The 13,275-nt window shown below is 44.9% G+C and overlaps 1 protein-coding gene across 5 annotated transcripts in view; it reads right to left on the reverse strand.

Annotated features, from left to right (window-relative positions):
• Nucleotides 1–11,024: 11,024 nt before the first annotated feature.
• Nucleotides 11,025–13,275, reverse strand: part of CEP104 (centrosomal protein 104) — a 70,923-nt gene continuing 68,672 nt past the window's right edge. For all 5 annotated transcript variants that reach the window (XM_077250309.1, XM_077250310.1, XM_077250308.1 and 2 more), the window contains exon 22: nucleotides 11,025–11,676. In XM_077250309.1, the coding sequence (XP_077106424.1) occupies nucleotides 11,540–11,676 (137 nt within the window). In that variant the 3' untranslated portion in view covers nucleotides 11,025–11,539. The remainder of the gene's footprint in view (nucleotides 11,677–13,275) is intronic.

Below are 13,275 nucleotides of genomic sequence, written 5' to 3' on the forward strand. Positions count from 1 at the left end.
TGGAATCAATGGTGCTATATAACTAAATAATAATTCTCTTGATGAGCTTCAAGAGGTAGTCACTGGGAATGGTCTTCCAACAATCTTGAAGGAGTTCCCAGAGATGCTTAGCACTTGTTGGCCCTTTTGCCTTCACTCTGCGGTCCAGCTCACCCCAAACCATCTCAATTGGGTTCAGGTCTGGTGACTGTGGAGGCCAGGTCATCTGGCGTAGCACCCCATCACTCTCCTTCTTGGTCAAAAAGCCCTTCCACAGCCTGGAGGTGTGTTTGGGGTCATTGTCCTGTTGAAAAATAAATGATGGTCCAACTAAACACAAACCGGATGGAATAGCATGCCGCTGCAAGATGCTGTGGCAGCCATGCTGGTTCCGTATGTATTCAATTTTGAATAATTCCCAACAGTGTCACCAGCAAAGCACCCCCACACCATCACACCTCCTCCTCCATGCTTCACGGTGGGAACCAGGCATGTAGAGTCCATCCGTTCACCTTTTCTGTGTCGCACAAAGACACAGTTGTTGGAACCAAAGATCTCAAATTTGGACTCCTCAGACCAAAGCACAGATTTCCACTGGTCTAATGTTCATTCCTTGTGTTCTTTAGCCCAAACAAGTCTCTTCTGCTTGTTGCCTGTCCATAGCAGTGGTTTCCTAGCAGCAGTTTCCTAGCAGCTATTTTACCATGAAGGCCTGCTGCACAAAGTCTCCTCTTAACAGTTGTTGTAGAGATGTGTCTGCTGCTAGAACTCCGTGTGGCATTGACCTGGTCTCTAATCTGAGCTGCTGTTAACCTGCGATTTCTGCTGCTGGTGACTCGGATAAACTTATCCTCAGAAGCAGAGGTGACTCTTGGTCTTCCTTTCCTGGGGCGGTCCTCGTGTGAGCCAGTTTCTTTGTAGCGCTTGATGGTTTTTGCCACTGCACTTGAGGACACTTTCAAAGTTTTCCCAATTTTTCGGACTGACTGACTTTCATTTCTTAAAGAAATGATGGCCACTCGTTTTTATTTACTTAGAATTTGTGTATTATGGCAAGAAAAAAGCAGCTAACAGTCTATTCAGTAGGACTATCAGCTGTGTATCCACCAGACTTCTGCACAATATAACTGATGGTCCCAACACCATTTATAAGGCAAGAAATCCCACTTATTAAACCTGACAGGGCACACCTGTGAAGTGAAAACCATTCTCCTCAAGAGAATGCCAAGAGTGTGCAAAGCAATCATCAAAACAAAAGGTGGCTACTTTGAAGAACCTAGAATATAAGACATAATTTCAGTTGTCTCACACTTTTTTGTTAAGTATATAATTCCACATGTGTTAATTCATAGTTTTGATGCCTTCAGTGTGAATGTACAATTTTCATAGTCATGAAAATACAGAAAAATCTTTAAATGACAAGCTGTGTCCAAACTTGGGGTCCTCCCTATTTATAATAACCAGCAAAGGCTAAGTAGACAGCTGCGGGCTGATATTAATAGACTGGGAAGGGCCATGGATATTGTCAACTTCCCAGTCTAGTAAGGCCAGCCTTCAGCCGCCCCAGAAATGGAGTATCCATTGGATGTGCCAATTCTGGCACTTAGCGTCAGCTCTTCCTGATTGCCCTGGTGCAGCTGCAAATCAGGGTAATGGTTGTGTTTAATGTCCGCTAATATCAAGCCCAGGGGTTAGTAATGGAGAGGTGTCAGTCAGACACCCCCATTACTAACCCTGTAGTGAAAGTAAACACACACAGAAAAGTCCTTTAATTGTAAAAAGCATTCTGCTAAAGTTCCCTCTTTTACCTATTTATAAAAAAAAATAAGTAATCCACAGGGGTCTGTGGTAAATCTATAATAAGGAGGTCCCACGAGAATCACCGACTCTGCTACATCCGGAGGCTGTGATGAGCAGTGACACCAGTAATGTGACTGCTTCCCATGGCCGCCAGCACACACTGAACATGAGACCCCGACTGCAGTAATGAGCGGTGACGGCGTACCACAGGTCACAGCCGGCAGTTCTCATGGTAACCTGTGTGTGATCTGCCAGCTGTGAGCTGCTTTAACCTTACTGATGTCACAGCTCACCACTGCGGCAGCTATTCTCACTGCGTTCCCGCGACCATGGAGACTGATCACGTTACTGATGTCACCACTCAACACAGCGTCCGGATGTAGCAGTCAGGAATCACTGTGGGACCGCCTCATTATGGATTTACGGGGGACACCTTTGGATTTTCTGTGTTTGGTTATTTATTTTGACTACAGAGTTAGTAATGGGGGTGTCTGACACCTCTCTATTACTAAACCCAGGGCTCGGTGGCAGCTGTGATTTCTGACATATCACAGCTGATATCAATCCTATATATTACCCCAATTGCTATCGCACCAGGGCAAACGGGATGAGCCTGGTAAAGCACCAAATTCTGGGGCGGCTGCAGGTGGGCTATTAACCATGGACCTTTCCAGTCTGACAATAGAAGCCGGCAGCTGTCTGCTTTACCTGCACTGGTTTTAAACTATATGGGAGACTCCACGCCATTTTTTTTTACACTAAATGTGCTGACTACAACTATCATAGGCGTCACCTAGACTGGCTGATTGCAAGGAAACTAGGTGAGGATGATGCGAGTTGTAGTCAGCACCCGACGCCTGTACTGCCTTTCCCAGCCGCCTGGTATGTGTCGCACAGATGTCATCCGTGTGTCAGTGTGCGGCACACATTCCCTCAGTGCTGCCGGAAAAAAAGGACATACCTGCAGGTTTTTCTCACGGACATACGGTTTGTGTGAAAAACCTGACATGTGCGCACCACCATTGAGTACAATCGGTGTGCGTGTGTCCGTACTTGCGGTCCTTAAAAAATGGACAGCATACGGACCAAAAAAAGGGAGGTGTGAAGAGGGCCTTATATTAAGTTTGTTTCATATTCCACTCTTTTGGGAAGACTCTCAAGATTTTGGAGGCCTCAGTGGGATATTTTGCCCATTCACCCAGAAGAGCATGTGTGAAGGCAGACCCCGGTGTTGGGCTCACGATCTCCGCTCTAGATCATCCTAAAGGTGTTGGATGGGGTTGAGGTCCGGGCTCTCTGTGGCGGACCTGTTCTTCCACCAAACTCCCAGTCCATGTCTGTATGGACCTTGTGTATTGGGCACAGTCATGGGGAACAGAAAACAGCCTTCCCCAAATTGTTCCCACAAAGCTGGAAGCTACTATTGTCCAAAATGTCTTGCATGGTGCAACATTAAAATTTCCCGTGACTGGAACTAAGGGGCCAGGGATGACCCCTGAAAAACAACCACATAATATAATCCCTCCTGCAGGAAACTGGCACAATGCAGTCAGGTGGTGTAACGTTTTCCTGGTATTTGCCAAACCCAGACTCATCCATCAGACGCCAGATCCAGAAGTGTAATTCATCCCTCCCTTGAAGACATTTCCACTGTTCTGGAGTACAGTAGCAGTGGGCTTTACACTACTCCATGCAAAGATTTATATTGTGCTTGGTGATGTAAGGCTGCATGTAGTGGATCAGCCATGTTTGTGCTGATGTGAATACGAGAGAAGGTTTGGACTTTGCAGTTATGGGTCAGTCAGCCGAACGTTGGAGACTATTAAACACTATGCGTCTCAGCAGTCATTGACCCCGCTCTGTAACTTCATGGAGTCTGCCACTTTGTGGTTCTGAATGCTTCCAATTTTCGATAATACCATTCACAGTTGACAGTGGAATATTTAAAGCCATCATCCTTAAATTACCTATTGTTTATACAAGGCTTTTGTATTAAAGGGAACCTGTGATGTAAAAATGATATTGCATGTAGAAAAGCCGAGGAGACACCATCACGTGTTTCTCAACGCAAGCAATGAATAGCCAGGTCTTTCACCGGGAAGGAACAACCACGGGAAATGCAGCATCCAATAAAGGAAAACCACCTATGCCAAAACATGGTATCCATCCACAGACAGCTGTTTCAGGGTATTTGCCCCTCATCAGTGTGGAGTAGGAAACTGGTTATTAGGAGCAGTGCCTAGTGAAAGGACTATAAACATAAGGGTGAATGACCTCGGGGAGATCAAAACATCCAACACCGCAGAGACACCATCAACGCAGTGATCCAGAACACTGCCCCCATCCCTTATGGGAAATATGCAAATGCATGTAGAAAAGCCGCGGAGACACCATTACGTGTTTCTCAACGCAAGCAATGAATAGCCAGGTCTTTCTTTCACCGGGAAGGAACAACCACGGGAAGGGCAGCATCCAATATAGGAAAACCACCTATGCCAAAACATGGTATCCATCCACAGACAGCTGTTTTGGGGTATTTGCCCCTCATCAGTGTGGAGTAGGAAACTGGTTATTAGGAGCGGTGCCTAGTGAAAAGGCTATGAACGTAAGGATGAATGACCTCGGGGAGATCAAAACATCCAACACCGCGGAGACACCATCACGTGTTTCTCAACGCAGTGAAATGATATTAACCTGCTTTGATATGGTTAATCATTCCAAAGTTGTGCAGCTGCTGCACTGAAAATCCGGCTACTGGGAGGAAATGAACGTTATCACTCCGGCTTTCAGTCATAGAGATGAAACTTCTGTCAACGATCAGTACAGTGAGCACAGGCTGTAGTCACACCCTGGCACTGACTGACAGCCACCTCTGCAGTGCATCACTGGTGAGCCGGCTGTCAGTCAGTGCTGGGAGCGTGGTAACAGCCGCTGCTCACCATACTCCTCGGTGACTGAAGCCGCATCACTTTGACTAAAAGCCAGAGGCCACCAGGCCAGGATGAATAAAGTTAATTTCCTCCCAGTATCTGGGCTACACGGCTTTAGAATGCTATTAATCTGCAGATTAACCCTAAATCTGGAGCTTAGTAACGTTTTGGGACATAACAGGTTTCCTTACTATGTATTTTTTTCCATATCACAGTCTGTATTACAGATAAAAATTAGAAACCTTCGATTTTTACAGAGTACTGGTCTTTTTAGACTTTTATCTTCCTATTGTTTCAGGAAACAACACATGCACATAGCCACAATTGTCAGATCCCAACCTTATCTTTCATACTGAAGTGTCTAATGAGCCTCTGCATAAGGTTATCGTGAAGAGGGGGAGCAGGTCAGCGGCAACATCAACAACTGTGATTATGTGTTATCAGCTGTATAGAAAAGTGTTACCTTTCATTGCAATCCTGCCTCTGCTAATAAGGAAACTGCTGAAAACTCTTCCTGAAAGGATAAAGTGTGAGCTTAAAAAAGCCCCAAGTGCCCACTGTGAGAATTGAAAAATTACCAAGTTTGTATTTTTCTCCTTTTAATAAAAATTGTGATATGAAATAAACATTGCCAAAATGTCTTTTAAATACCTGCAACACAAAAACCTGACAAACTATGATTCGTTTTCTGTTTATAGCTTCCCTTTAAGAGATCAGAAATGTAATGATCTGATGTGTTACACCGGTGGCTCCTATTACAGGACCGTGCTGGTATCAGGGAGCTCTGCACCACCGGCCGTTCTGTCATGTTAGTAAAGACAGACGGCATAGTGGGGGGTGGAGGTTATATACCGGGGCAAGATGCTATATACCGGCAGATAAGGGACAGATGTTATACACTGGGGTGAGGGGCCAGATGTTATATACCAGTGGATAAGGGGGCGGATGTTATACACCGTGGGTGAGGGCCGGATGTTATATACCAGTGGATAAGGGGGCGGATGTTATACACCAGGGGCGAGGGCCAGATGTTATATACCAGTGGATAAGGGGGCGGATGTTATACACCAGGGGCGAGAGCCGGATGTTAAATACCAGTGGATAAGGGGGCGGATGTTATACACCAGGGGCGAGGGCCGGATGTTATATACCAGTGGATAAGGGGGCAGATGTTATACACCGTGGGCGAGGGCCGGATGTTATATACGAGTGAATAAGGGGGCGGATGTTATACACCGTGGGGGAGGGCCGGATGTTATATACCAGTGGATAAGGGGGTGGTTGTTATACACCGTGGGCGAGGGCCGGATGTTATATACGAGTGAATAAGGGGGCGGATGTTATACACCGTGGGGGAGGGCCGGATGTTATATACCAGTGGATAAGGGGGTGGTTGTTATACACCGTGGGCGAGGGCCAGATGTTATACACCAGTGGATAAGGGGGTGGATGTTATACACTGGGGGTGGGGTGAGGGGTTGGATGTTATATACCACTGTATAAGGGGGCGGATATTACACACCGGGGATGAGGGGGGTAGATGTTATATACCTGTATAAGGGGGTGGAGGTTATACCTCGGCGATGTGGGTCCGGATGTTATACACTGGCAGATAAGGGTCCGGATGTTATATGCTGACATGCTGATGAAATAAACAGGCTTTTCGTCATTTTTTGGGGGATTCCTTTTTTTTTTAATGCAATTCTTATCACTGAATCTAAGGGTAAACTGGTTTTCTGTCCTCGCTGTGAATTTCGCAGCATATGATGGGTTATTTTACTTTTATTACAGTCTCCTCTGTGTATTTAAAATTGAAACAAATCTTCCGGATATAGGAGAAGGTAATATTCTGAATTGACCGTTGTCTTCAGATGACTGCGCTACCTACAGCCCCATTTATACAGCGTCACCTCCAGCAGCGAGCCGTGTACATAGAAGAGCAGTATATGGGAAAGTATGACAGACTGTTTTCTTTTCAGGGCCACCAAACTAGCGGCCTGTAAGCTGCCAAAAAGCCAGAGAAGCACAGACTTCATCTGGTGTGGAGATCGTGCAGGTGGCTGACACGACACTGAGGACACAGAATTCTCTCATAGTCCATAGGAGAGACGAGGCTGACGAGGCCCCATAGTGGCCATAAATTATCCTCATATACAGTAGTGTGAAAAAGTGTTTGCCCCCTTCCTGATTTCCTATTCTTTTGCATGTTTGTCACACTTAAATGTTTCAGATCAGTAAACAACTGTAAATATTAGACTAAGATAACACAAGTAATCACAAAATGCAGTTTTTAAAGTGAAGCTCTTTATTATTAAGGGAAAAAGAAATCCAACCCTACAGGGTCCTGTGTGAAAAAAGTGATTGCTCACTAAACCTAATAACTGGTTGGACCGCCCTTAGCAGCAACAACTGCAATCAAGCTTTTGCAATAACCGACAGTCTTTCACAACGCTCTGGAGGAATTCTGAGAAGGTTCACCACTGTTCCATGTTTTCGCCATTTGTGAATAATGGCTCTCACTGTGGTTCGCTGTGGTCCCAAAGCTTTATTTCTTCCAGACTGATAGATCTCACTTTGTTTATCATTTGTTCCAGAATTTCTTTGGGTCGCAGCATGCTATTCAGCTTTTGAGGATCTTTTGGTCGACTTCACTTTGTCAGGCAGGTCCTATTTAAGTGATTTCTTGATTGAGAACAGGTGTGGCAGTAATCAGACCTGGGAGTGACTAGAGAATTTGAACTCCGTTTCCCAAAGATGTGAAAAACCACAGTTAATTTATGTTTTAGGCTATGTGCACACGCTGCGGATTTTGCTGCGCATCCGCAGCAGTTTTCCATGCGTTTATAGTACAATGTAAACCTATGGAAAACAAAATTCTCAGTGCACATGCTGCGGAAAAAAACGCACGGAAACGTAGCATTGTTTATTCCGCAGCATGTCACTTTTTTGTGCGATTCCGCAGCGGTTTACACCTGCTCCTTAATAGGAATCCGCAGGAGTAAAACCGCATGGGGAATCTGCAAAAAAATCGGCGGTAAATCCGCAGGTAAAACACAGTGCTTTTTACCTGCGGATTTCTCAAAGCAGGTGTGGAAAAATCAGCAGAGGTTCCATCCATGTGTGCCCATACCCTTAAGGCTGGGGTGGGGGTAGACAATCACTTTTTCACACAGGGTGCTGTAGGTTTGGATTTTTTATACCTTCATAATAAAGACCTTCATTTAAAAACTGCATTTTATGATTACTTGTTATCTTTGTCTAATATTTACATTTGTTTGGTGATCTGAAACATTTAAAGTGCGACAAACATGAAAAAGAATAGGAAATCAGAAAGTGGGCAAACACTTTTCACATGACTATAAGGCTGGGGTTACATTGCGTTATGGCAGTCCGTTCAACGCATGCGTTAGCGCAAGTGCCGAAATGCAGATAGAGCTAGCAGAGGCTCCATCTGCGCTAGCGGTGACAGACCCAGAAACGCTGCAGCCCACGTCCCAGGGTCCGTCACTCAATGACGGCACACCGCTAGCGCATGCCCATTATGGCATGTGTTGGCGATGCACCTGATAGGGGTTAATGGCGTTGGCGATGCCGCAGTGTAACGCAATCCGTCTAACGGACTGCCATAACGCAATGTGACCCCAGCCTAAGCCATTGAGAAATAAACTGATACGAAAAAAAAAAAGGAATACCAGAACATGGCAACACATATTAAAGGGGACCGTCCAACCAGGAGAAGTGTGACTTTTTTTGGCGCTGCAATTTTGCGGTAAATAAAAAAGCCAAGTTGCAGACATGATTTTTCATGCAACTTCCATTGAAGTTTATGGAAATAGAGTTGTGTGTGCAACACTAGATGGACCAGCATGCTTTTGACTTTTGGCCACATTCGCTGGTTGTTCTTAGATTATTATGCGGCCGTTCACCGCCAGAGAACAGTGTGTTGTAATATCGATGGCTTGATGAAAGAAGTGAATGTACAACGACGGGTGTGATAATGTGAGAGCCGTCCGCCTGCCTGGCATTGTGCAGACACACACAAGACAATCATACACATCAAATGGCACCAATGTCATAAAAATACATATATTATATATTTGTATCTGATAACTGTTTACACTAGAACATACATAGCACAATCACAAATATGCAAAGACTAAATCACCAGCAGCGTTTAGCTATGGCTGTAATTCTGCATGGACGCACGATGCCAGCATAATGCCCAGTCCAGGTATCATAAGGCCCAGTTCAGATGTCCATGTATCAAGGTCCAGGTACAGACGGCGAGGCTCAAATCGGCCACTGGTCTCCCACCGGAACTCAACAGCTTCATATATGCCTAAGAGGCTGCTGAGTTCGGGTCGCAAGACCCACGACTGGTCAATATATCACGGATGTCTGAATTCAGTAAAGGTACCTTCACACGAAACGACATTATAACGATATCGCTAGCAATCCGTGACGTTGCAGCGTCCTGGCTAGCGATATCGTTTCGTTTGACACGCAGCAGCGATCAGGATCCTGCTGTGATGTCGCTGGTCGCTGAATAAAGTCCAGAACTTTATTTGGTCGTCCGATCGCTGTGTATCGTTGTGTTTGAAAGCAAAAGCAACGATACCAGCGATATTTTACACTGGTAACCAGGGTAAACATCGGGTTACTAAGCGCAGGGCCGCGCTTAGTTACCCGATGTTTACCCTGGTTACTAGCGTAAAATGTAAAAAAAACAAACAGCACATACTCACATTGCGTCCCCTGCAGTCTGCTTCCTCCTCTGACTCAGCGCCGCAAAGTGAAAGTGAAAGCAGCACAGCGGTGACGTCACCGCTCTGCTCTCACTGTACGGCGCTCAGTCAGTCAGGAAGTGGACGCAGGGGGACGTGAATGTAAGTATGTGCTGTTTGTTTTTTTTAGATTTTACGCTGGTAACCAGGGTAAACATCGGGTTACTAAGCGCGGCCCTGCGCTTAGTTACCCGATGTTTACCCTGGTTACCAGGGGACTTCGGCATAGTTGATCGCTGGAGAGCGGTCTGTGTGACAGCTCTCCAGCGACCAAACAGCGACGCTGCAGCGATCGACATCGTTGTCGCTATCGCTGCAGCGTCGCTTCGTGTGAAGGTACCTTAAGACTCCATAAATCAGAATCGATCAATTAATTAATTTGCTCTGTGGGGGGCTCCACCTATCTTTAAGGTACAATGAAAAAACAGCTGAACATGCTGCCATTACAAGTTTCCCAGACCTCTGAATACCAGACATCTGAGTGGAGAATAATTCCCGCTTGCTCTGGAAGGTTCCTCACTTTATTGCCCATAGACAGGATCTAGGGTCTTGTTGCTGAGCAGAAACTCAGGGCCTCTGGCCATTTCTTGACCGACAATGATTCAGACCACTGATCAGAAATCGGCCCGGAGCCATGTGCAAATCTATCCTTCTCCTGTACAATGTTTATGATGGCAAAGTCCCTTTAAGGAAGGAGCCCCCCGCTAAGAAAATCACAATTAAATAGTCCCTTTATTTGATTGTATAAAAAGATAAGAACTTGATTTATATGTGACATAGTGTGTGAACAACGGCAATGTGTGTGTTGTGGGTGGGCTCACAGACAACCAGAGTTACCTCTACCTGCCCCTTCATGCCGCCTGCACAGTTAAAATCGCTTCTCCAGCAGCCCATCTGCACCGATATTGGAATATGGAAACCCTTCTCTCCTTTATATAAAAAATCTACTATGATGGAGCTTAGGAAGCAGTTAGAAATAACAGAGAAACTAAACTTTTTTTAATATAATTATCTCCCAGGCATTGCAAAGTTATTAATTTGTGTAATATACAACATTACCTTATTTTACTTCCTTCTCTCCCTAACACCACACCGCCATATATTACAGAAATAAAATTCTTATATAATCCTCCAAGCAATGAAAAGATAATAAAAAAAAAAAGTTTAGTTATTCTTTCAGAAACCAAAGCTTTCAGAGGCAATCATAAGCCCTGAAGTTCATAAAATAACTTAACAGGCTGTCAGGACTTGTGTTTAGGTGAATAACAGTTTTTCTAGCATAAAAAGCACCTTTTTCATCATTTATACTTTCATCTGTGCTGCTGAGGGTGGACTATGAACAGAATCAGTCTCCTTCCCCCTCTGGGAGCTGATAGGAAGAGTTTATATTAACTGTCCTGCAGAAAGAGTCTACTCAGACTCTACTAACATGCTCTGCTGCTTCCCTGACAAGCTGATCAGAAAGCCATCTCTATTGGCTGCTATGCAGTAAAGAAAGGGTTGATTTTATTGTGATTTTTTTTTATGGGGGGGGGGGGGGGGGGAGTGACTGAGCAGGTGTCACCACTAGCGCTCGATCATTAGGAGGATGGCTACATTGCTATACACTGTGAATACTAGCTCTTGTACTATGTAGGTATATTTGATAATTCTTCACTGGTTGGTCTTCTCCACCCTCTGGCAGCTGACACCATAAGCCATCTTACCTGTCCTGCAGCAGGGCTCTGCCATGCTACGGTACATGCTCTGGTGGTAGGATCTGTTGTACAATGAGTCTTGTGGGCCCCAATGTAGGATCTCGGGGCCCCCAACTACCTATACGCTTTGTGCGTATTGTTACAGATTTGTGACTTTGTAGTGGAGCGCTACGTGTACAGCTGTGATTAGAGGTCGCACTCCTTATAAAACACGACTGTGGGTCAAATAATAGGAGTAGTATTGGGAGACAGAGATACAAACATTGAGGGCTTTGGTTTCAGGTACCAAACAATGCAATTAAAAAGCTCTTTTTCGGGTTCTCCGTGGCTCCGCGTCACGAGTTTTCGGTCACCGCTGCGGTTTGCTTGCAGTTTTATTCAGACCTGCTCTTGGGGCTGGGATCCGACTGCCGGCTATAGGGGGACGCTGCTTGGCTCCTGTCATCCCCGCTTTTGCTCCTGTTGCCCCTCCAACTTTATTTGTAGCTGGGTAAAAAAAAAAAATAAAAAAAAAAAATAGTGGAATAAATGAGAATACCTGCTTTATGTACAGCAAATTATGCAGAAAGTCCTATAATCTGCGCTGGAGAGAAATGCCGGATTATTAGTCTTTCTGTAATACAGAATGCAGAATTAAAGGTACTTTAGGATTAATTAGGTTGTAATTGTTCTACAATCCTTATTACACACATCTGAGGACGTGCCGGTACGGCTTCCTGTGTGGTGACAGTGGGGCACAATGTATGGGCGCACACACACCGCTGCATCACTCTACTTTCATTATGTCTCAAGGAGCAGAGCGGAAAAATACCACAATAATATCTGTACTGAAACAAGTCTTTCCAAAGCTGCCGCTACCTGATTATATATGTCTACAAACAAAAGGAAGAGCGCACAGTCGTCTAACCCCAGGGCGTCACCTCCCCGGACCCTGTGATTATATACACAGACCATAGTATGCACACTCTATTGCCGCGCCTTACAGAGACAGGCAACCCTTAATTATCTATTTGCCACATAGTCAGATAAGAAGGGAATCAACTTTGTGAAAAGATTATATCACCTGTTACTATTCATGAGTTACATCCTGTATTATACCCCAGAGCTGCACTCACTATTCTGCTGGTGCAGTCACTGTGTACATACATTACATTACTGATCCTGAGTTACATCCTGTATTATACCCCAGAGCTGCACTCACTATTCTGCTGGTGCAGTCACTGTGTACATACATTACATTACTGATCCTGTACTGATCCTGAGTTACATCCTGTATTATACTCCAGAGCTGCACTCACTATTCTGCTGGTGCAGTCACTGTGTACATACATTACATTACTGATCCTGTACTGATCCTGAGTTACATCCTGTATTATACTCCAGAGCTGCACTCACTATTCTGCTGGTGCAGTCACTGTGTACATACATTACTGATCCTGAGTTACATCCTGTATTATACTCCAGAGCTGCACTCACTATTCTGCTGGTGCAGTCACTGTGTACATACATTACATTACTGATCCTGTACTGATCCTGAGTTACATCCTGTATTATACCCCAGAGCTGCACTCACTATTCTGCTGGTGCAGTCACTGTGTACATACATTACTGATCCTGAGTTACATCCTGTATTATACTCCAGAGCTGCACTCACTATTCTGCTGGTGCAGTCACTGTGTACATACATTACATTACTGATCCTGTACTGATCCTGAGTTACATCCTGTATTATACCCCAGAGCTGCACTCACTATTCTGCTGGTGCAGTCACTGTGTACATACATTACATTACTGATCCTGTACTGATCCTGAGTTACATCCTGTATTATACCCCAGAGCTGCACTCACTATTCTGCTGGTGCAGTCACTGTGTACATACATTACTGATCCTGAGTTACATCCTGTATTATACTCCAGAGCTGCACTCACTATTCTGCTGGTGCAGTCACTGTGTACATACATTACATTACTGATCCTGTACTGATCCTGAGTTACATCCTGTATTATACCCCAGAGCTGCACTCACTATTCTGCTGGTGCAGTCACTGTGTACATACATTACTGATCCTGAGTTACATCCTGAAT

Source organism: Ranitomeya variabilis, chromosome 4 (genome assembly GCF_051348905.1).
Source record: "Ranitomeya variabilis isolate aRanVar5 chromosome 4, aRanVar5.hap1, whole genome shotgun sequence".
In the NCBI taxonomy this organism is placed as follows: Eukaryota; Metazoa; Chordata; class Amphibia; order Anura; family Dendrobatidae; genus Ranitomeya; species Ranitomeya variabilis.